Consider the following 24,314-nt stretch of genomic DNA (forward strand, 5'->3'; position numbering starts at 1 on the left):
TGATGAGGTTGTGTTCCTTCATTACGAGGGAACGTCTACCCTGTCCTTGTGATGGCAGTTGTGAGAAATCAAACAATGTGTTGTTTACAGAACAGCAGGCAGGGTTCCCGAAACCACAATCTCTACGGATTCAGCCATTTCTCATGCAAATAAAGATATCAGCTCAGAACTGGCAGATTATATTAATTAAAATTCCTTTCGGTTCAATATGATTTCAGGGCCTGTTCAAATAGGGAGTACCTTAGGCATTTGTGTCTAAATGTTCTTTCATTATGAGGTCTTGAACCAGGGGCTTTTACTTAATTAGATTGGAGTCCACTAGCATCTTAGAGGAAAACAACAGTTTCAGGGTCTAGGCTTTCAGGACGCAAAGCTTCCTTTGTCAGACACAGTAGAACAGAAGTTGTTGTTGTTCAGTCGCACAGTCGAGTCCGACTCTTCGCGACCCCATGGACCAGCTCCTGCCAGGCCTTCCTGTCTTCCGCCGTCCTCTGAAGTTGGCTCAATTTCATGTTCGTTGCATCGCTGACACTGTCTAACCTCTCATCCTTTGCCATCCCCGTCTTCTTTGACCTTCAATCTTTCCCAGCATCAGGGTCTTCTCCAGTGAGTGCTCCCTTCTCATTTGGTGTCCAAAGTATTTGAGCTTCATCTTCAGTCTCTGGCCTTCCAGGGAACAGTCAGGGGTGATTTCTTTTAGGATTGACTGATTTGATCTTCTTGCAGTCCAAGGGACTCTCAAGAGTCTTCTCCAGCACCATAGTTCAAAAGAATCTATTCTTCGGCGCTCGGCCTTCCTTATGGTCCAACTCTCGCAGCCATACATGACTACTGGGAATACCATTGCTTTGACCATGCGGACTTTTGTTGGCAGGGTGATGTCTCTACTTTTTATCATGCTGTTTAGGTTCGCCATCGCTTTCCTCCCAAGGAGCAGGCATCTTTTAATTTCATGGCTACTGTCACAGTCTGCGGTGATCTGGGATCCCAGGAACGTGAAGTCGGTCACTACTTCCACGACTTCCCCTTCTATTTGCCAAGGAGTGATGGGGCCGGATGCCATGATCTTAGTTTTTTTGATGTTGAGCTTCAAGCCCACTTTTGCACTCTCCTCTTTTATTCTGAGCAAGAGGCTCTTAAGGTCCTCTTCACTTTCTGCCATTAGAGTGGTATCGTAAGTAGAGCTCTCTTATGCTAGTCAGAAAGCAGCAGAGTTGCTGCATAGGATGCTTGTAAAGAATGCAAAGGTACAACGTACTGTGTTTTTAAAACTGATATTCTTTCTGCTTAAAGCATCCACAAAGGTTACTTGATTAGCAGAAAAATCCTTATTTTCCAGAGGATGCTGGCTACTTGCAAGAAGTATATAAACGACCTACTGATTACCACCGTTCTTTCCATCAAGGAGAAGAGTTGGTTTTTATACCCCACTTTTCTCTACCCTAAGGAGTCTCAAAGTGGCTTACAATCGCCTTCCCTTCCTCTCCCCACAATAGGTACCTTGTGAGGCAGGTGGGGCTGAGAGAGTCCCGAGAGAAACGTGACTGGCCTAGGATCACCCAGCATGATTCATGTGTCTCAGAGTGCCTTACAAATGCCTTCCCTTCCTTTCCCCACAAAAGGCACCTTGTGAGGCAGGTGAGGGTTGAGAGAGCTCCGAGAGAACTGGGATTGGCCCAAGGTCACCCAGCAGGCCTCATGTGTCTCAAAGTGGCTTACAATCACTTTCCCTTCCTCTCCCCACAACACGCACCTTGTGAGGCAGGTGGGGCTGAGACAGTCATGAGAGAACTGGAACTGGCCCAAGGTCACCCAGCAGGCTTCATGTGGAGGAAGAGTGGGGGATTCAAACCTGGTCCCCCAGATTAGAGTCTGCTACACTGAAGCACTACACCAAACTGGCTCTCAGAGGCAAAACAACTTCTTAGAACCGTGTAGGGTTGCCAGGTGCTGCCTTTCTCTTGGTGTGGGTCGGGATGAATGGGCTTTTCCTGGAGCTTCTGCTGTGTGTGCTTTGTGTGCGCTATGACATTATCCGAAAGTGACATCATCGCACTGCCAATGTTAAGAACATAAGAGAAGCCAATGCTGGATCAGGCCAATGGCCCATCCACTCCGTCACACAGTGGCCAAAAATAACAGGTGCCATCAGGAGGTCCATCAGTGGGGCCAGGGCACTAGAAGCCCTCCCACTGTTGACCCCCCCCCCCAGCACCAAGAATACAGAGCATCCCTTGCCCCAGACTGAGAGTTCCATCTATAAGAACATAAGAGACACCAAGTTGGATCAGGCCAATGGCCCATCCAGTCCAACACTCTGTCACACAGTGGCCAAAAATACCAGGTGCCATCAGGAGGTCCAGCAGTGGGGCCAGGGCACTCGAAACCCTCCCACTGTTGACCACCCCCCAGCACCAAGAAGACAGAGCATCACTTGCCCAAGAGTCCCTATCTCTACCTTGTGGCTAATAGCCACCGATGGACCTCTGCTCCATATGCTTATCTAATTCCCTCTTGAAGCCGTCCATGCTTGTAGCTGCCACCACCTCCTGTGGCAGTGAATTCCATGTGCGGCAACACTCTAGTTTTGGGGCAAAACTCTATGGTTTGAGCCCACGTTTACCATAGAGTTTTGCCCCAAAACTAGAGTGTCACCACATGACATCAGCGGTGCAATGACGTCACTTCCAGGTGACGTCATTGCACTGCGTTTCGGGGCATTTGCAGACGGGGAGGAGCTCGCAAAAGAGGGGAAACCCCCCCCTGGACTGGGGGGGGGATCTGGCAACCCTAGAACCCTGATTTTTCTACGGGATGAATCCATATTGATTCAATAGTGCGAACAAGTGTGTATGCGTGTTAAGTGCCATCAAGTCACTACGGATTAATGACTTCCCAAATGTCCTGTCACTAAGATCCTCGCACACAAGTCTTGCAGACTGAGGGTCGTGGCTTCCAGGACTGAGTCAATCCATCTCAAGCTGGATCTTCCTCTTCCTCTTCTCCTGCTGCCTCCATCCTTCCCTAGCATGGTTGTCGTTCCCAGTGACTCTTGCCTTCTAGTAATGTGGTCAAAGTACGATAGCCTCAGTTGAGTCCTTTGAGCCTCTAGAGAGAGTTCAGGCTCGATTTGATCTAAAACCCACTGATCTGTCCTTTTTGGCCATCCACCGTATCCATAAAACTCTCCTCCAACACCACATGCCAAAGGAATCTGCTTAGACTAGATGACCCTGGAGGTCCCTTCCGACTCGATGATTCTATGAAAAAGACGAGCATGCCGTCAATTCACCATGAACCCATGGAATCGTGGCAACCCCACTCATAGGGCATTCCAGGCAAGGGAGGAGCAGAGGTAGTTTGCTGTTGCCTTCCTATGTACAGCAAACCCAGTCTTCCTTCGTGCTTTCCCAACCTAGTGTGGTAAATCTCCAGGTGGGACCTGGAGATCTCCTGGAATTACATCTGAAATCAAGATGACAGATATCTACCTCCCTAGAGAAAATGGCTGCTTTGGAGGGTGAACCCTATGGCATCGTGTTTGTCTGAGGCTTCTCCCCTTCCCAAACTCTGCCCTCCCGCAGACTCCAACCCCAAATCTCCAGGCATTTCCCAGCCTGGAGCTGGCAACTCCACCCAAACAAGCAGTATCCATGACCAACCCAACTTAGCTCCTTGGGGCTCAGTGGGCTGCAGTTCGGTGTAATGGTTAAGTGCGCAGACTCTAATCTGGGAGAACCGGGTTTGATTCCCCACTCCTCCACCTGCAGCTGCTGGATGACCTTGGGCAAGCCATAGTTCTGTCAGAGCTGTTCTTGAAAGAGCTCTCTCAGCCCCACCTACCTCTCAGGGTGTCTGTTGTGGGGAGGGGGAGGGAAAGGAGTTTGTAAGCCACTCTGAGACTCCGAGTGAAGAGCGGGGTATAAATCTAATCTCTTCTGCTTCTTCTTCACCTGCAGATGCTGGATGACCTTGGGCAAGCCATAGTTCTGTTAGAGCTGTTGTCTCAAGGGCAGTCCTCAAAAGAGCTCTCTCAGCCCTGCCTACCTCACAGGGTGTCTGTTGTGGGGAGGGGAAGGGAAAGGAGTTTGTAAGCCACTCTGAGACTCCGAGTGAAGGGTGGGGTATTAATCCAGTTTCCTCCTCCTCCGCTTCCTCTTCTTCTCCTCCCACAGCTGCTGGATGTCCTTAGACAAGCAATAGGTTTTTCAGAGCTGTTCTCTCAAGGGCAGTCCTGGAAAGAGCTCTCTCAGCCCAACCTATCTCACAGGATGTCTGTTGTGGGGAGGGGAAAAGAAAGGCGTTTGTAAGCCACTCTGAGACTCCAAGTGAAGGGCAGGGTAGAAATCCAATCTCTTCTTCTTCGTCTCTTCTTGGGACATATGAGGCTCTCGGAGCTTGTGAAATGCGAGAAAATGAGGCTGGATTAGAAGCGGGCACATCTATAAGGCAGGCAAGCCCGAGCTTTCCACATTTTAATTAGTATTGTCTCCTTTTCCATAGGAGCTCCGTCCCGTCTTCTTCTGCGGCTTCCTTCCAGGCTGCGCTGCATCATGCCCCAATTAGCCAGCGATTAATGAACTGCTGCGGCACGTTAGGCCACCTCACCTTCCCCAACGCTGATCTGAAGATGAAATTCTCACTAATTGGTGACCCCGGGGTTACGCGTCCTAGAACGGCTCATGGCTTCCCAGGAGACAGCCAAGAATTGTACCTGTGGTTTTGTCCTGTTTTTTAATTGCTTGAATCAAGGGACAACCAAAGTTAGAACAATTTGCCTTTAAGTAACTTCGGTTAGTGTTCGGGCAAGATGAATTATGGCTCTTCATTATCTTGCTGCAAACTAAAAGTAGTCCTGTATTTTTAGGGTTTTTTAAAAATAACTTTACTTCATAAAACATGAGTTCGGATTGCCCCCAGCTCCAGCGCCAAATAAAGCCACAGGGTAGCCATCCTTGAGTTTTACTAGCTTATTTCAAATGTTTTTTTTCAAAATTACATTCTTTATTTCACATCATTTTTATAACATATTAGCATTCAGAATACTGACGAGAGCTTCTCAGGGTTAGCAATTAGTTGTACATTCAAAGCAAGCCTTTAAATTCGCAAGCTTAAAAGAGTAACAGGTCACCATAATACAAATTCTTTGGTACTACCTTTTCCCTAGCCAAGTATTCTACTAGGTGGGACGAAGAAGAAGAAGAAGAAGAAGAAGGAGAAGAAGAAGAAGAAGAAGAAGAAGGAGAAGGAGAAGGAGAAGGAGAAGGAGAAGGAGAAGGAGAAGGAGAAGGAGAAGGAGAGTCTCAAAGCGGTTTACAAACTCCTTTCCCTTCCCCTCCCCACCACAGACACCCTGTGAAGTAGGCGGGGCTGAGAGAGCTCTGACAGAAACTGCTCTTTTTCAAGGACAGCTCTTATCAGAACTACAGCTTGCCCAAGGTCATCCAGCCAGGTGCAAGTGGAGGAGTGGGGAATCAAACCCGGTTCTCCCAGATTAGAGTCTGCACACTTAACCACATGTCAAGGACGTTGTGCAGTGACACTCTTGTTTCTGGGCAGAACTCTATGGTAAAATCAGCTTCAAATCATAAGACTTTTGCCCCAAAATGAGAGCGTTGCCACACAATGCCCCCGATGTGCTGACATCACTCCCGCATGACATCAATATGTCACATTTATTTCCAGAAATGTTGTGGGGGTGGCATTTCCTCCTGCCGGCCACATGACTGGTGGCAAGTAGGAGCCCAAAAAACTTGAGGATCCCCCACTCCCAACTGGTGAATGACAACCCTAGCCTGGAGACCTCCTGTAATTACAACTAATCTCCAGACTACAGAGATCAGTTCTGTAAGGGATGAGAGAAATGAGTTTATAAATTGCTAAGCCCCAGTCATCAGAAAAGAGTGTAAGTTTGGGCAGGATTCTACCTTAGGGAGGGAGGCTGCGCACCATGGTAGTTACCAGCAGCTGTAAGGTTTCGTCAAAGGTCATTTCGGGGGGGGGATCGCGGGGGAACGCAGTTCCCCCGGGTAAGGTGCAGGGGGCAGGGCACATGACAAAGCCCCGCCCTCTGCTTCCGGCCGCCCCGCTTCCAGCCCTCATTCAGCCAGGAGGAGGCAGGAGAAGAGGGAGGGTAAGTTGCTTCCTCCCTGCCTTTCCCCCCCTGCCTGCCTGGGGCCAGGGAGGGCCTTGGCGGGGCTTCCTCGCACTTCCGCTGGCCTTGCAGGTCCACCGCCGGGCCCCTGATGTCAGGGGGTGTGGGATATGCTAACGAGTTATGCTAATGAGTTCCCCTAGCTCTTTTTCTACGAAATGACCCCTGGGTTTCGTTATCTAAAGGGAGTTTCAGCAGATAGGATTATTATTCTTACAGGACGCACCAGAGTTTGTTTGGAGTCAGTGTGATGAATAGTCCTGGAAATCGGCACAGATCGCCTTCACAGGCTGACTTGGCTATGCAATGTGTTGCGAGGAATGATTGATGGAAAGCTGCAGCTTCCTTTTATGAATGGTCATTTTATATTTGTAAGTTACGTATTTTATTGCCAACGGCTTCGACGAGGGCTGTTTTCTGCTCTGCATACAGCCCGTGAGTGTGAAGACTGTCTTATCTATTAAATGAACTGTTTTAACAAATATTTTCCCTGCTACTGGGAGCTGCGTTTGTGGTTGCATTGCTAATTTGCAAGCTGAAGCGAACCCCAAGGTCCGTCCGACCTGATAAGTTCCCTCTGGAAAAAATGACAGCTTTGGAGGGTGGGCTCTGTGGCATTCTACCCCACTGAGGCCCCTGATCTTCCCAAACTCTGCCTTCCCTAGGCTTCAACCCTAAATCTCCAGAAATTTCCCAACCTGGAGTTGGCATCCTTGTTTCTTGTTGCCCCGTACAATGGAATTAACATCTGACGTTTTATATTGTTATTGCCTTTACTGTTTTGTTTTTTTTGCAGCCGGAGTCATAGACAGCAAACCCTCATCCCATAATAAATCTCATTCCACAGGAAAACATGGAAGAATTGAAAGGTTGCTACTGCAAAAGTTGCCATGTGATTTGACAGCAGCTGCTAGAAATTTTGCCACACGCAAAGTAGTTTGTCTTCATCTCTAAGTAACCAGGGTGATTTTGCTTCTCGAGATTAAATAAAGGGGAGATCAGTTCATCGCTTTGAGCTGAAAATTTGGGACAATACGTCTGACATTTTCATGATCTCTCTTCGGTGCTAGGACCATTGATCCTTTTTATTGCCATCACTGGCTTCGCCTTGACAGGAAGATGGATTTCATTCAGTCTTCTGATTCACTGTGATTTAAACGTTCTTGCTTTATGGCACTCCTCTTGGCATTCGGCTAACCCCACGACCTTATTTCAAAGAGCACTTCCTACGATGGTATAAACAGACACACTCAGGGAAAAGAAGAAATGTGCTGGGGCTGCAAAAAGCAAACTTTTAATCAAATACATTTTAAGGGTTGTATACTATTATAAAGAATTGGCAACGTTCCGGCATATGAAGGATATTATTGACTTGTGGTCTTGCAATATATTCCTTAGTCTGGAGTTCTCCAGAGGGCAGCCTTCCTGTTCTTTCTCTCTGAACAGAGTTTCACTCCATTAAAACTACTTTTCTCATCTGTTTATAGTCAGAAGCATCTTGTGTTGGAGGAGAGAATTTGGGTAACTGGGGGCTAGGGTTGTCAGCTATCTTAGATCTCCAGCTCCCCTAAAGTCCAAAAGGTGTTCTCTGATGATATGCAAAAAAGGAAACATTTTAATTAGGGTTCTAGATGTGAGCTGTCAAAATGTTCATAGCTAAGAACTGAAAGTCTGTAATCAATTAGAAGAAGAAGAGGAGGAGGAGGAGGAGGAGGAGGAGGAGGAGGAGGAGGAAAAAGAGGAGGAGGAGATTGGATTTATACCCCGCCCTTCACTCGGAGTCTCAGATATTAAAAATTGGATTGATAAAGTTTGACTGGAAGTCCAACTTCGGAGGTGAAGTGAAATGGTCCACCTGAAAGATGGCAGACAACAGAGGCTTAGATTTTTGACCTGACATGTTTATCTTCCTTTCCCCACAAACAGGGTTGCCAAATCTAGGTTGGGAAATCCCTGGAGATTTGGAGGGGTGGAGCTTGGGGAGGGCAGGGTCGGAGAGGTGAGGAACCTCAGCAGGATATAAGGCCATAGACTCTATGCCAGGGGTGTCAAACATGTGGCCACCGGGCTGGAACTGGCCCACCCAGGGCTTTAATCTGGCTCACGGCTCTCTTCTCTCCCCCACTCCCTGCCCCTGCCTGTTCTCGCCCTTCCAAGCTGCCTCTAAGTGCAGAAAGCAGAGGAAGGGGCTGCCGAACTTCCCTTGTATTTGCTGGCTTCTCCTGTGCCCACTTGGGCCTCCTAGAGTTGTTTATTTGCGAAGTTTGCAGGCTGAGAAGGAGGGGGTTTGGTTGCAAACCTTGTGCTTCCTGGTGGAGACTTTTCTCTTAAGTTCATTGAGCTAAGGAGCCAGGTGGGCCTGCTATGCCAGTTTGGAGAGCAGACTTAAACCAAACATTACGGAAAACTTCCTAACATGGGGTAGCCAATCTCCAGGTGGGGGCTGGAGATTGCCTGGAACAACAGCTGACCTGAAGACTACAGAGATCGGTTCCCCTAGAGAAAATGGCTGCCCTCCCCAGGTTCCGCCCTCCAAATCTCCAGGAATTTCCCAACCTGGAGTTGGCAACCCTCCTCTTAAGTGATCCTGACAGGGAAGAGGATTCAGGGAGGGGCAGCACAGATTGCACCTGGTTTTGTAGAAAGGCTCAGCAAAGAGGAGGATGCAAGAAAAATTATTCAAGTAAGTTCTTCTGAAGATTCTGACCCACTCTACAAAATTACCGTTCTTTCTCTCTGCTTTTGCTGGGTTACGCTGCAAGTGTTTAGATCTCTGAAGGTGTCTTTTATCCTGTCAGTCTTGCCAGGCAGTTGGGCAATTAGTAATAATAGGCCATGCTAATGAGGTCGCATCCGAGTGCCCTGGGAGAAGAGCCCCTATTGTCGCAGGAGATCAAGAATTAGACAGCTCCAAGAATGATTAAGGGCAGGGTTCGAGAGCTCCGTCCATCAAAGCCCGGTGTCAGAAGAGGAAGAACGTCTGTATAGGATGAGAAAAGGAAATGGTACATAAGAAGAAACATTATGCAGCGGGGGAAATTTGCCCAGAAATAGGGCTGCATTTGTTCCGCTTCAGACAAAGAGTTTTTTTTCCAGAGGCAAAGGCAATCATTAATCCACTTTTATGAAGAAGAGGAAGAGGAGGAGGAGATTGGATTTATCCCCCGCCCTTCACTACCCAAGGGAGTCTCAGAGTGGCTTACAAACTCCTTCCCCTTCCCCTCCCCACAACAGACACCCTGTAAGGTAGAAGAAGAAGAAGAGATTGGATTTATACCCCGCCCGTCACTACCCAAAGGAGTCTCAGAGCGGCTTACAAACTCCTTCCCCTTCCCCTCCCCACAACAGACACCCTGTAAGGTAGAAGAAGAAGAAGAGATTGGATTTATACCCCGCCCGTCACTACCCAAAGGAGTCTCAGAGCGGCTTACAAACTCCTTCCCCTTCCCCTCCCCACAACAGACACCCTGTAAGGTAGAAGAAGAAGAAGAGATTGGATTTATACCCCGCCCGTCACTACCCAAAGGAGTCTCAGAGCGGCTTACAAACTCCTTCCCCTTCCCCTCCCCACAACAGACACCCTGTAAGGTAGAAGAAGAAGAAGAGATTGGATTTATACCCCGCCCGTCACTACCCAAAGGAGTCTCAGAGCGGCTTACAAACTCCTTCCCCTTCCCCTCCCCACAACAGGCACCCTTTGAGGTAGGTGGGGCTGAGAGAACTCTTGACAGAAACTGCTCTTTTTCAAGGACAGCTGTTATCAGAACTACGGCTTGCCCAAGGTCATCCAGCAGGTGCAAGTGGAGGAGTGGGGAATCAAACCCTGTTCTCCCAGATTAGAGTCCGCGCACTTAACCACTACACCAAACGCTCACCAAACTGGCTCAACTGAAGAGTGGCACTTGGGAAAGGCTGCAGAGGTCTGTCAAATCCTCCACAACTCTCAACCTTTTCCAATACTTTGTGGGGATCTTGTCTAAGGGGGGGGGGTTTCTGAGGAAGTCAAGAGCAGCTCCTTAGCAGAGCCAGCTAGGGGTGATTCTGCATTGGCTTTTCCCTCCACTGTTTTACGAAACCCACCTTGGAACAGAAATTCCCCTCTGCTGCATTGCATGCTGCGTTCACTTCCTTTGACCATCGGATTTTACGGTACCCCCTAGACTGCATGCTGCTTTCACTTTCTTTGATCATTGGGTTTTATAGCTGTCGTTCAGTCGCACAGTCGAGTCTGACTCTTCGCGACCCCATGGACCACATGACGCCAGGCCCTCCTGTCTTCCATTATCCTCTGTAATTTGCTTAATTTCATTTTCGTTGCCTCGATAACACTGTCTAACCATCTCATCCTTTGCCGTCCCCATTTTCTTTGACCTTCAATCTTTCCCAGCATCAGAGTCTTCTCCAGTGAGTGGTACCTTCTCATTTGGTGGCCAAAGTATTTGAGCTTCAGATTCAGTATCTGGCCAGGGAACAGTCAGGGTTGATTTCTTTTAGGATTGACTGATTTGATCTCCTTGCAGTCCAGGGGACTCTCAAGAGTCTTCTCCAGCACCAGGGTTTTATGGTACCTTCTGCATAGATTTATGGCCATTCAGGGGTGACTTCGCAATCAGTATGGTGTTGCCCTGGGGTATTTGCATGTGGTTTTAAGCTGTACTTTCCCCTCCCAGTTGAGAAAATGTGGAGCGAATGCTAGATGCAGAATCGCCCTAGGATGGATAGATAGACAGACAGAGAGATGGATGTGTGCCATAGAGTTGCAGCCAACTTATGGAGACCCCATCAAGGGGCTTTCAAGGCAAATGAGAAACAGGTGCTCTCCCCTGCAAGTACCCCTCCCAAGTATCAACCCTGTTTAGCTTCCAAGATCTGACAAGTTCAGGCTATACCACATTGCCAGTCCCGGACAGACTGACAGACAGACAGACAGATGGACAGACCGATGGATGGACAGGGTCCTAGTCCAGCCCTCTCACTGCTACACCAGGCTGGCTTTTGAGCTAGTTGAGATAGCTTTACAAGGAAGGTTCACTAGATAGGCTTGTGGAAGTGAAGTCCATCAGTGGTTGTTAGCCATGCTGGGTAAACAAAACTTGTGCAATATCTGTGAGCTTCCATTGCTGAGAGAGGGCATCTGGAGATAGTTGTCCATCTTCTGGCCATGACCTTCCCAGAAGCACTTTCTCTTGTCACGGTAGGAAAGAGGATGCTAGACTAGATGGACTTTTGGCCTGATCCAGATGTGCTCTTCTTATTTTCTGGCATCTTCCATATTGCCTCCAGCATAACAACAGGGCCTCAGTTAATTACTCTCTGCATCCCGCAATTAAGAAGGGCACGTCTGCCCATCTAGCTCTGATTTTGACATATGTATTTCCAGAGCTCTTTTTGTAGAAAAAGCCCAGCAGGAACTAATTAGCATAACAGGCCACACCCAACAGCAGAAACTCATTAGCATATTAGGCCACACCCCTGACAGCACAGCTCATTAGCACATTAGGCCGCACCTCCATGTTACCAGAAGTGTAGTCATCCAGCCACACCCACCTTTTGCTTGTTATTCCATTTACCTTGTTTGTTGTCAAAACCCAGGGCCTTTTTTGTAGTAGGAACTCCTTTGCATGTTAGGCCACACTCCCCTAATGTAGCCAATCCTAATGAGTTTCTGCTGTTGGGTGTGGCCTATTATGCTAATGAGTCCCTGCTGGGCGTGGCCAACTTGGGAGCCAGCCGGAACTCCGTTCCTGTGCGTTCCTGCCCAAAAATAGCCCTGTGTGTATCCTTCATTACGTTCCCCACAGGAATGAAAGCAAAACAAATGGTGACCATAAAAACCAAGCTTGTTCTTCCAGTATGGCCCTTGCATCTGTTGAACACCTTTTATTAAGCTGTGTGCTGATTTGCTGCTCACCCTCTACCTATATGTATGGACTAGTAACTTTCATTTCAGTGTGTCTGAAGAAGTGCGCATGCACACAGAAGCTTACACCCAGAATTAAACCTTATTACTCTTCAAGGTGCCACTGGACTCGAAGTCTGTCCTGCTGCTTCAGAACAACATGCCTACCCACCTGAATCTACGGTCATGAAATGTTAGCCTACCATAAAGTTAGCTTTACGGTAAAGCTGTTAAGGGCAGGAAGGTACCGACGGGATCTTAGGAAACACTTTTTGTCAGTCAGAGTTGCTCCACAGTGGAATCGGCTTCCTCGGGAGGGGGTGAGCTCCCCCTCCCCGGCAGCCTTTAAGCGGCGGCTGGACAAACACTTGTCAGGGAGGCTCTAGGCCAATCTCCCCACTCAGCTGAGTTAGTGTGAGCTAACTCACAGTTTTTTAGCCTCTGGCTCACCCAGTTTTGTCTCAGCTCAAGAAGGATGGCTCCAGAGCAGACTAATCTAGGCAGTAGCCAAATTGCTCGCTCACAACTTTAATTCTAGTAGCTCACGAAGTAGAACTTTTGCTCACAAGACTCCTCAGTTTAGAGGGAACACTGCTCTAGGCTGATCCTGCATTGAGTAGGGTGGTTGGACGAGATGGCCTGTCTGGCCCCTTCCCGCTCTGTGATTCTATGATTCGATCTTCAGCCCTCTATTATTTTTGTTTCATTAAGGTACGGTTCATCTCTCCTCCCCCTTAAGAAGTGAAATCCTCCCATCCTCCACCATCCTTTTGTTGCTAGGGTTCCGAAATCCCTGAAGATGTTAAGGTTGAACCCGGGGAGGGCAGGATTTTGGAAAGGGATGGGACCTCTGTAGGGTATAATGCCATTAGGGTTGCCGGGTCCCCCTTGGCCACCGGCAGGGGATGGGGGGCAGGGTTGTCAGATCCAGGTTGGGAAACTCCTGGAGATTTGGGGGTGGAGCCTGGGGAGGACAGGGACCTCAGTGGGGCACAAGGCCACAGAGTCCACCCTCCGAAGCATCCGTTTTCTCCAGGGGAACTGATCTCTGTCGTCTGGAGATGAGCTGTAGTTCTGGGGGGTCCCCAGGTCCCACCTGGATGCGGGCCTCCCTACATGCCAGAGAATTCACCCTGCCAATGTTCCCTCTAAGCTGTGGAGTCTTGCAAGCAAAAATTCCACTTTGTGAGCTACTGGCATTCAAATTGTGAGCGGAGCGATTTGGCTGCTGCACAGATTAGTTTGCTCTGGAGCCCTCCTTCCTGAGCGAAGACAAAAATGTGTGAGCCGGAGGCTTAAAAATGGTGAGCTAGCTCACACTAACTCAGCTTAGGGGGAACAATGCCTCCAGTGCAGCCATTTCCTCCAGGGGAATGGATCGCTGTCATCTGGAGATTAGCTATAACTCTGGAGGGTCTCCAGGCTCCCCCTGGAGGTTGGCCACCCTCTTTGTTGCCCTAGGACTGATTGCACTAGAACCAGAGCTGGCCCCTTGCCATGAAATCGACAGGAAATGAAATTTATTTACACCCCTATGCATATGCATTTGTCCTCAGCAAGTCTTATGTATTCCTCTTACCGAGAAATTGGCTCCTAAATGACTCATTCGCACAAGAAAGTCCTCATTAATAGCAAGAGGCTCTTGATGATGCATGAAAGAGGAAGCTTTGTGTCCCCGAGGACGATATTTATAGCCGACCGTAGCAGTAAACACATTTATCCAATTGAGGGACTGAATCGAAAGCCTTGTGTGGCACTCCACAGCCCGCAGTTGCAGGGGGTTGCCAAGCTGGGTAAGAATCGGGAGGGCAAGCTATTTTTATGAATGCTGCACAGGCACCGAGTATCCATTGTGCTCCACTTTGTTTTCCCCTTAGAGCAGAGGTGTCAAACTCATTTGCTACGAGGGCCGGATCTGACATAAATGTCACTTTGTCGGGCCGGGCCACGTGTGCCATAAAACGTAATGCCAGGTACCGGAGATAGAAACTGTATAAAGGACAGCAGGGGGTAAGCTCGGAGTTGGTGTATCCTCACTGCAAGGCCCCCTGGGCTGGGAGGGGGGGGGCAAAGGAAAACCCACATAGGCGGACTGGAGATGCAGCAATGCAGAGCTGGGCAGATGCTCCCACGATGCTTGACTGCGGCAGATGAGGCTGTTCTGCTGTGCTGAAGCCACAATGGAGCCGCTCCACCCAGTCCCCCCCAGCGCTTCCTGTCCTGCATCAGTTGCTCGTGGGCCGCAAAAGAGCGGGCTAGATCTTCCCCCCAGGCCTCATGTTTGACACCCCTACCTTAGAGTATCAGATAGAGATGGGGACAGTCCAGAAAAATGGCGGCCCGTGGAGGGTTGAGGTCCGTGGGGTTTACAGACCCCTGGACCACGAACCTCCACATTTAACAGACCGGGTCATGGTCAATGTTCCCTCTAATCTGTGGAGTCTTGTGAGCAAGAATTCTTCTTTGTGAGCTACTGGCATTAAAGTTGTGAGCGAGCCATTTGGCTACTGCATCAATTACTTTGCTCTGGAGCCCTCCTTCCTGAGCCAAGACGAAAATGTGTGAGCCGGAGGCTAAAAAACTGTGAGCTAGCTCACACTAACTCAGCTTAGAGGGAACACTGGTCATGGTCCATTTGGTCCGTGACAGTGCACGGCTTACAAACCCGTTTAAAGGGAATGCGTTCCCTTTAAATGGCTTTTGCAAAGCCACGTGGTGCACGAGTGAAGGCTGATCAGCAATTTTACCCACTTCTGGTTCACTTATGAAACTCCTGGGAGGGTTGTGGCAGGTCTGTGCTGGTGGGATGGCACGGACCAGGCTCACGGACTCTGAACTGGGCCTCGGTCCATGGAAAAATTAAGTCCGTGCCCCAGTCCGTGCCCATCCCTAGTATCTGACTAGGATCTAGGAGAGCCAGGTTCGAATCCCTGGTCTGTCATGGAAGCTCGCTGGGTGACCTTGGGCCAATGGCACACTCTCTCGATGGAGTGCCGCCTGTTGCCAGTCCGCTTCTAGCACACTGTTGCCTTGCAGTTACCAAAACTCCTTTTGCTGCGATTCTTTGTTCTCATCCGCTTTCGAATTGCTAATCCTGCCCTCCCCTGTTTCCGCCTCTCTTTAGGTCGACGCTCCCTCCCCATTCTGTTTTCTTTCCCTCCTTCTCCAAAGACAAAAGAGGATGTGTCCTCCCACTCAGGCAAACCTTTAAAAAGCCAGAGAAAGCATAAGAAGGAATCCATAAATATAAAGGACTATGGGATTCCCTGCTCCCAAATGTGTCAGTCTTGCATGTGTGGGCCTGGATTTCTCCCTCCCTTCCCTTTCTTGTAGATGCAGAATGCATACAGAATACACAAATAAATAAACGGGGGGAGGGGGAACCAGTGCAGAGGGAATGTGTGTGACTGTGAACCAACCCTTAAGCCATTAATCCTTGGATTCTCTGGAGTAAGCCGTCAGTGCGGAAGGGGCCAGTGTAATAACTTTCCCATCACTTGAAACCAATCTGAAACAAATAGGCTACTGCAGGGTATTGCTGAGTAGTAGGGACGCCAGGTCTCTTGCTATGGTAACCCTGCATGTTGCCCGCCAGGCCTCAAATGGGGGGAAATGGAGCGGGCATGCTGGCATCGCACCAACGTAGAATGTCATTCCCAGCCAATCCTGGAAGTAAAATCACAACTTTGGTGTGTCACCCTAGCAGTCCCGTAGCGACAGTGGGGTATCTCGGGGCCCGCCCCACTGACTTACCGCCAAGCCCCTCCAACTTCCCACCCAGCCCAGGCACTCCCTTGGGGGGGGGGGTGCGGGGTGCCCCCTCACTTATTTAAAGGCCCCCTGAATTTAAAAAAATCGTGGCTATGGGCCTACACCCTGGACTGTGCCAGAAACTCTTACGATTCGACCATGCTGGAAGTGATAGCTCTTCCTGGAGCACCTGTCTCTGCCCCTCCCCCAGCTCCTCCTTGGGGTGCCGGGCTGGGCCTGCCGAGTACCTTTTCCACAACAGTAGCAGTGCTGGAGTCATCACATGGAAATAACCTACGGAAAACTGAGAGGAGATTTGACATCGAAACTCGAAGTATGTGTAATATGGTAGAAAGCGCCATCAAGTCACCATTAACTTCTGGTGACCTCGTAGATTTTCAAGGCAAGAGACGTTCAGAGGTGGTTCTGCCATCGCCTGCCTCCGCGTATCAGCCCTGGACTTCCTTGGTGGTCTCCCATCCAAGTACTAACCAGGGCTGACCCTGCTTAGCTTCTGAGATCGGATGAGATCGGGCTAATCTGGGCTACCCAGATCAGGGAATAGGCAGCCTTCAGGTGGGACCTGGGGATGCCACAGAATCACAGCTCATCTCCAGTCTACAGACATCAGTTCACCTCCAGAAAATAAATGCTTTGGAAGGTGGATCGCATGGCATTGCACCCTACTGAGGTCATTGTCCTCCCCAGGGTTAGGGATGCCAGTCTCCGGGTGGGACCTGGGGATCCCCTGGAGTTACGGCTCATCTCCAGACTACAGAGATCAGTTCCCCTGGAGAAAACGGATGCTTGGGAGGGTGGACTCCAGGGGTCATTTCTTGCAGGAGCGCACAGGAGCGGAGCTCCGGCAGTAAGGAGCCCAGGGGGCGGGCACATGCAACAAGCCCCACCCCCTGCTCCCAGCAGCCCTCAGTCAGAGCAAGAAGCAGCCTGGTAAGCTGCAGAGCTCCCCCGGTCCAAAACAGTCCAGTGGCACCTTTAAGACCAAGGTTTATTCAGGTACAAACTCTCTCTCCTCTGTGAGGGCAGATCTGTACGTTCCCCCCCAATAGCTAGCAATCCAAAACAGTCCAGCGGAGCCTGAGTGGTGGGTGTTGCATTCTGACACACTTCCGGTGATGTCAGGGGTAAGAACATAAGAACATAAGAGACGCCAATGTTGGATCAGGCCAAAGGCCCATCCAGTCCAACACTCTGTGTCACACAGTGGCCAGAAATACCAGTGCCATCAGGGTGTGGCATATGCAAATAAGTTATGCTAATGAGTTATGCTAATGAGCTCCTGCACCTATTTTTCTATGAAATGACCCCTGGTGGTCATTTCACTATGGGTGATTCCACACTAGACCTTAAATCCTGGTTCAACCCTGTCCCCGAACTCACATTCTACACTACACTCGAGTTCACCCCTGTAATTATCTGGGGGTATTTTTTGTTTCCGCATTACACTGAGGTCACCCTGGTTTCGCCCCACACTTGTCTCAGGATAAACGGAGACTGTTATAACTAGGGATAAACGCAAGGTATTGTGTCGGGAGTTGAACTCTGATAAAACCAGGGATGAGATCCAAGTGTGGAAAGGACCTATGTCACTGTACCCCACTGAGGTCCCTGTCCTCCCTAGACTCCATCCCCAAATCTCCAGGAGTTTCCCCACCTGGATCTGGCAATTCTCCCCTCCCCTCATCCACTGCTGGGGGCTGGGGGGGACGGGACCTGGCAACTCTATCCGGGCACGTGTAACATTGTTGCTGTTCAGTCGCACAGTCGACTCCAACTCTTCGTGACCCCATGGACCACCTCAGGCCAGGCCCTCCTGTCTTCCGCTGTCCTCTGAAGTTTGCTCAATTTCATGTTCGTTGCATCGATGACACTGTCTAACCATCTCATCCTTTGCCGTCCCCGTCTTCTTTGACCTTCAATCTTTCCCAGCATCAGGGTGTAATATAACTAGCCACATTTCCCTCACCAAAGGTCTAGCTGCTGCTAAACCATACTGGGAGGCAGTCACATGACTGGACATGGTTCTAACCCCACCCACCCCCAATTATAAATCCTGGATATTTCTTTTAGAAGAATGGTTACTGCCATTTTTTAATTGCCACACAGGAATAGCAACAACACGGTTATAAAACATAGTTTTCATCTGTGAATTGTGGGAGTTCCCCTTGTATATAATCACAGAGGCGTCTAACAATCCATCCGATTGTTGATAAAAGCATTGCTGATAAAAGCATTTCTGCTTCTCTGCGCAGGCTGGCATCTTCCAGACATGCTGTTTTCTTTTCTAGCTTTCTCCAGAGGAATAGCATGGCGAGAGAATGCACACTGTGAACATAAAGATGGAGAGCCGCGGCGAATCCAGATTTACAGTATGGACTAAAAAGGAAGCCACATGAGATATTGTTAAGGTCACCAATGTCCGCGTGGGGCCCAGAAGTCTCCCAGAATGACGACTGATCTCCGAACGACACAGATCAGTTCCGCTGGAGGATATGGCTGTGGTTGAAGGTAGACTCCAGGGCTATTTTTGGGCAGGAACGCACAGGAACGGAGCTCCGGCTGGCTCCTGAGTTGGCCACGCCCAGCAGGAACTTGTTAGCATAATAGGCCACACCGAGAGCAGAAACTCATTAGGAATGGCTACATTAGGGGTGTGTGGCCTAACATGCAAAGGAGTTCCTGCTACAAAAAAAGCTCTGGGTTTTGACAACAAACAAGGTAAACAGAATAAAAAGCAAAAGGTGCGTGTGGCTGGATGACCACACTTCTGGTAACATGGGGGTGCACCCTAATATGCTAATGAGCTGTGTTGTCAGGGGTGTGGCCTAATATGCTAATGAGTTTCTGCTGTTGGGTGTGGCCTATTATGCTAATGAGTTCCTGCTGGGCTTTTTCTACAAAGAAAGCCCTGGTAGACTCTATGACATTATACCTAGGGCTGCCAGCTCTTGGTTGGGAAATACCCGGAGATTTTGGAGGTGGAGCCTGGGGAGGGCGGGGTTTGGGGAGGGGAGGGACCACAGCAGAGTAAAATTACATTGAACTGACCCTTCAGAGCAGCCATTTTCTCCACGGGAACTGATCTCTATTGTCTGGAGGCCAGTTGGAATAGTGGGAGAACTTCATGCCTGACCTGGAGGTTGGCCATATTGTTTGTTACAGTGGTTAGCAGCCAGTTTGGTTTAGTGGTTAGGAGCAGGGACTCTAATCTGGGAGAACCGGGTTTGATTCCCCACTCCTCCACATGAAGCTGCTGTTGTGACCTTGGGTCAGTCATAAGGTCCGTCGGAGCTGTTCTCTCAAGGGATAGTTCTGTCAGAGCTCTCTCAGCCCCCACCTGCCTCACAGGGTGTCTGTTGTGGGGAGGGGAAGGGAAAGGAGCTAGTAAGCTGTGAGACTCTCAGGCGGGGTATAAATCCAATCTCCTCCTCCTGATCTCTCCTCCTCCTCCTCCTCCTCTTCTTCTTCTCCCTCCCCAAATCCCAATCCAGAGCCAGCAGCTCTAGACAGTGGAGAGTAGCTGGTTCAGAATTAGCCCCTCTATATCTACCAAGTCTGTGCTGGTTGCGGTTTATAAAATACTACGGATAAGGTCCGTTGTGATAATAAATACAACGAACTCTAGCCAGGCCAGCTAGTCGCAGCTCCCTTCATCTTTCCCCCCATCTCCTGTCCAAGACCCTGGTAGACCAGGGTGCCAGGCCTCATCACTCCCCCCCGTTTGAGGCCCGCCAGGCTCATCTCTCCCCCCCGTTTGAGGCGCTGGGGGCCCAGGGCACTAGGCCTCATCCTCCCCCCCCCCGCTCGAGGCCCCAGCGGGTGAGGCCATTTGGCCTCGTCCCTCTCCCCTCCTTCGAGACCTCGGCGGCCCAGGATGCCAAGCCTCATCCCTTCTCTCGCTGTGGCTCTCCCTGCCCCCAGCGGCAGACTCACCGGCATTTCTCCTCCCCTCCCACCCGTTTGAGGCCCCGTTGGGCCAGGGCGCCTGGCCTTGTCCCTTCTGTTGCTACGGCTCTCCCTGTCCCCAGCGGCATCAGCTTTGCCAGACTCATGGGGCTCGTAATTTCTCCTCCCCCCCATTCGAGGCTCTGGCGGGCCAGGCTGCCCGGCTTCGTCTCTCCCCACCCCCCAGCAACAGCAGCAGCAGAGTCACCAGCCTCATCCCTTCCCCCTCACCCTCGAGAGCCCAGCAGGCCAGGCCGCCCGGCCTTGTCCCTTCCCTCTCAGCAGCTCTCCCCACCCCCAGTGACAGCGGCAGAGTCATCGGAGTGTCTGTCCTCTCAGCTGGGGAGGGCAGGTGAAGACAGGCTGGTGACAGTGAGTGTACTCGGCCCTCCCGGAGGCCTCCCAGTGGCCTCAGGTGGACTGGCAACAGGCGGCACTCCATCAAAGGAGAGGCCCCACAGCACCTGGCCCTCCCACTGGCCTCAGAAGGGAACAGGGGGGCCAAGACGGGCCGATGGCAGGCGGCACCGAAGCAGAGGTGCCACACCTCCCTCCCCTCCCGTCAGAGTCATCGTGCTGCTGGCCGGGCAGAGCGGAGGCAGCGACAGAGAGGAGCCCATAGCAAGGCAGGCCGCAACGCTTTTGGCTCATCTCCTTCTTTCACCTCCCTCCAGCCGGGGCCCGGCTCTCCACAGCCCTTACATGATTGGGCGGCCATGGGAGGGAGGTGCAAAGAGTCTGCGGCTGGAGTCTGCGGTGGAAGGCGGTGGCAGCGCAGGCCAGCTGGGCTCGGGCTGGGGCCGGAGGGAGCCAGCAGGTGATGGCGAGGCCAGCTGAGCCCATCCTCCTGGCTCCCTGGCACCATTGGACGAATTGGAAGGTAAGACGTGCGTGTGTCACTGCCTGCGGCTGGCGGAGGGTCCATCTCGTCTGTCGTCTCCATGTAGACTGAGGGTGAGATGCTGGCGGGAGCCTCTGTGGGTGGTACCCCGCAATGCATCCAGCCAACGCAGCCAGCGCGTTCTGAGTGACAGTTCCAGCCACCAACTGATTTTTTATACCGGAACTCCTTCTAAGGATGGTTCCGAAGGCCCAACTCTGTCTTATGTATGGCAGTGGGCGTGCGTGAGTAATTTACCCGTGTATCCAGAGGGCAGATTTCAGAACAAACGCTCATATTTCCCAGGAATTGAGACAACACACTAGGTTTAATGAATAAATGTTGTCTTTACTAAGTATTTATCAAGCACACGAAAAACAGATACATTCACAGATTCACTCAAGTTCCTTTAATTCACAGTAGATACGAAAGCAATCAGTAAAGAAAATAATGACTTCAACAAACAATGAGGGAGAACACAGAAGGATAACGCTTATACTTATCTGAGTTCCAGTTGAGAAGAACTCTCCTCAGTAGAATAAACGGGAACAACAAAGTACTACTTTAGGGATTCTAAAAACACACGGAATGATCCAGCCAAACACGTGCGGGTTCTCCGGTCGCGACTCCAGAGAACTCTTAAGGATCACCTACAGTAGACTTAAGTTGCAAAGGTGAAGGTATATAGGAAGGATGGGTTAACCTAACTCTCTCCTAAACAAAGGCTGTGTTTCTCTTTTTAAAACCTAGTTTTGGGGGTTGGCATAAGGCCAATCTACACCTGAAATCCGTCCCCTTTTCTATACCTATATGTTGACGGGTTGTGACGCTGTACCTAGAGGGGAGTGGGGCGATATTCAAATTCTAAGCCTAACTTCAATGGAGAGCCATGTGGCAAGGTGTCAAAGTTGTATTCCCATGGCAACCTTTGACTTGCAGATGGTGCCTGGTCCAGGAAGGCAATAACGGATGTGGTCCCTTTTGTGATTCCAAACCAGATATGTGGGGTTACGTGTTATTCCAGCAGATCTGTAATGGCGAGAGACCTGTTGTTTTTCCAAGTCTCCAAAGACTGAGTGTAATGGCGATGGTCTTCTTTGTCCTCAAGCATGTCGGGAAGGTTTTGGGTATGCACGTGTCCATTAGCATAGGCAGCACAAGCCTTGTGCACAGCAGCTTCCAGGTGCAAACAGGATGGCATAGCAAGCAAATCCAAGACACAGCAATTCCCATATTCCACAAACACAAATGCAAAGACATTTTACAGACAATACAGCATCAGCATAAAGAATAAATAATACATTTAAAGCACACATGGTAACATTTTGCCACGCATTGAATCTTGCCACCCCAAGTCTCTTTTATAATATAAGGAAGGATTCTCCGGAGGGTTCTGGCCAGGAACAGAGCTTTGTTTCAGCAGAGTGGGCAAAAATGTATTTTCAGTCTCTGGAGGATTCCAGTGTGTCATCAGCTGTCTTCTCTTGCCAAGTGAAAATGTTTGGAGGTCAGATAAGACGGTAAGAAGTCCATTCCAATGGAACAGTTTTTTTTTTTAAGGGCATTGGAAGACAGGGCTGAAAGAGCTTAGCACAGCAGGGAAGAAGATAACTCCTGCAAATTTGGAGAAAAGTCCCGTGCTTAGAGATTTGAGCTCAGTATAGAGAGGTTCAAATAATCCTTATTTCCATGCCCAAATGTGATTTCTTTCTTTTTCTTTTTTGGTATTTTTGTAGTTGTGTGTTTGTGTGTCCGTGCCTGGAAGCCATGGCAACCTATGATGACTCCTACTGGGGCATGGAGGACGTTCAGAGAAGAAGAAGAAGAAGAAGAAGAAGAAGAAGAAGAAGAAGAAGAAGAAGAAGAGGAGGAGGAGGAGAAGGTGTCTCAGAGCAGCTTACAAACTGCTTTCCCTTCCCCACCCCACAACAGACACCCTGTGAGGAAAAAGAAAAAGAAGAAGAGATTGGATTTATACCCCGCCCTTCACTACCCAAAGGAGTCTCAGAGCGGCTTACAAACTCCTTTCCCCTTCCCCTCCCCACAACAGACACCCTGTGAGGTAGGTGGGACTGAGAGAGCTCTGACAGAAACTGCTCTTTTTCAAGAACAGCTCCTATCAGAACTACGGCTCGCCCAAGGTAATCCAGCCAGGTGCAAGTGGAGGAGTGGGGAATGAAACCCGATTCTCCCGGATTAGACTCCACGCACTTAACCACCACACCAAACTGGCTCTTACTGGCTTGATAGCCTGCCTCTGCCTCCCGGCCCTGGTATTCTTTGGAGGTCTCCCATCGAAATACTTGCCAGGGTCAGCTCTGCTTAGCTTCCGAGGTCTGATGAGATCGGGCTTGTCCAAGCGTGATTTCAAAGTTCTCTGAAGGTTTATTTATTTACTTTTATTTATTATATTTATACCCTGCCCTCCCAGCCATGGCCAGCTGCCATGTGCAGGAACTTATGCTTCGCCAGCTGCTCTTTATTTATTTATTCATACATTAGATTTCTATACCGCACCAAACCCCGAAGGGTCTCTGAGCGGTTTACACAGTTCCGAATCATCCCTAACTAAGGCCACATGTTTACAGGGGTCGGGGCTACCTACTGGCACCCAGGTGGCAGGGCTCGCTGTTCTCAGCTTGTTCCCGGGTGGTCTTTTTCGGGCGTTGGTGCTCTGATGTTCCTGGCATCCCTGGTGTCTGGCATGGTCTTTTCGGTCCGGTGGCTTTTCTTTCTAGGCGAGCTCCTCTAGTACGTGGTTCGCGTTGACTTACAGCCCAGCTAACGTCCGACCCGGCTCCGCTGTGCCTGCGCACGTCACCACATCCTTCTATGGCTCCGCCTCCGTCTCTGCCTCCGTCACTCCGCTGCCTCACTCCGTCGATCCGATGCCTCGCCATACCACCGTCGCCACCATTTTTCGCCGATGCCACTGCTGCCGCCGCCGCTTTGGTGCTCCTGCCGCACAACCCCATATGGGGGAGGGTGCCCCCTTCCACCTAAGGGCAGGTACCCATTAATCTACTCGCAATATTTACTTTGCTTTCGAACCGCTGGGTGGGCGGGAGCTGGGACTAGGGCCAGGAGCTCACCCTGATACATGCATGTTCCAGGTAGAGAGGATACACATCCAGACCATTCTATTCTGTTTTTTTCGCAGCAGTGTTCCCACTCATAGCTACAGTGGAAGAACCATCAGCAGAGCTCTCCCTCTCTCACACACACACTAGCCCTGTATGCAAGTTACAGTCAATGTTCCCTCTAAGCTTTGGAGTCCTGTGAGCAAAAATTCTGCTTTGTGAGCTACCAGCATTAAAGTTATGAGCAGGTGATTTGGCTGCTGCATAAATCAGTTTGCTTTGGAGCCATCCTTCCTGAGCTAAGACCAAAATCTGTGGGCCGGAGGCTAAAAAAAATGTGAGCTTGCTCACACTAACTCAGCTTAGAGGGAACATTGGTTACAGTGAACACACATACAATCCATGTACACTGTACACTTGAAGCACACATACTGGATGGGGGATACACTTCTGGATAGCAGTGTGTGTGAACAAGATCTTGGGGTACGGGTGGACTGCATGCTAAATATGAGCAGTCGGTGTGATGCAGTGGCAAAAAAGAAGAAGAAGCTAATAAGGTCTGAGGATGAATCAACAGAGGCATCA

At 50.0% G+C, this 24,314-nt stretch overlaps 1 protein-coding gene across 1 annotated transcript in view; it reads right to left on the reverse strand.

Moving 5' to 3' along the window:
* Positions 1–23,624, reverse strand: part of GC (group-specific component (vitamin D binding protein)) — a 173,726-nt gene extending 150,102 nt beyond the window's left edge. Inside the window, 1 exon segment of the mRNA XM_015420007.1 lies at positions 23,424–23,624. Coding sequence (XP_015275493.1) covers positions 23,424–23,624 — 201 coding nt within the window.
* Between the last annotated feature and the right edge of the window lie 690 nt (positions 23,625–24,314).

Source organism: Gekko japonicus, unplaced genomic scaffold (assembly GCF_001447785.1).
Source record: "Gekko japonicus isolate JY-2015 unplaced genomic scaffold, Gekko_japonicus_V1.1 scaffold350, whole genome shotgun sequence".
Classification (NCBI taxonomy): Eukaryota; Metazoa; Chordata; class Lepidosauria; order Squamata; family Gekkonidae; genus Gekko; species Gekko japonicus.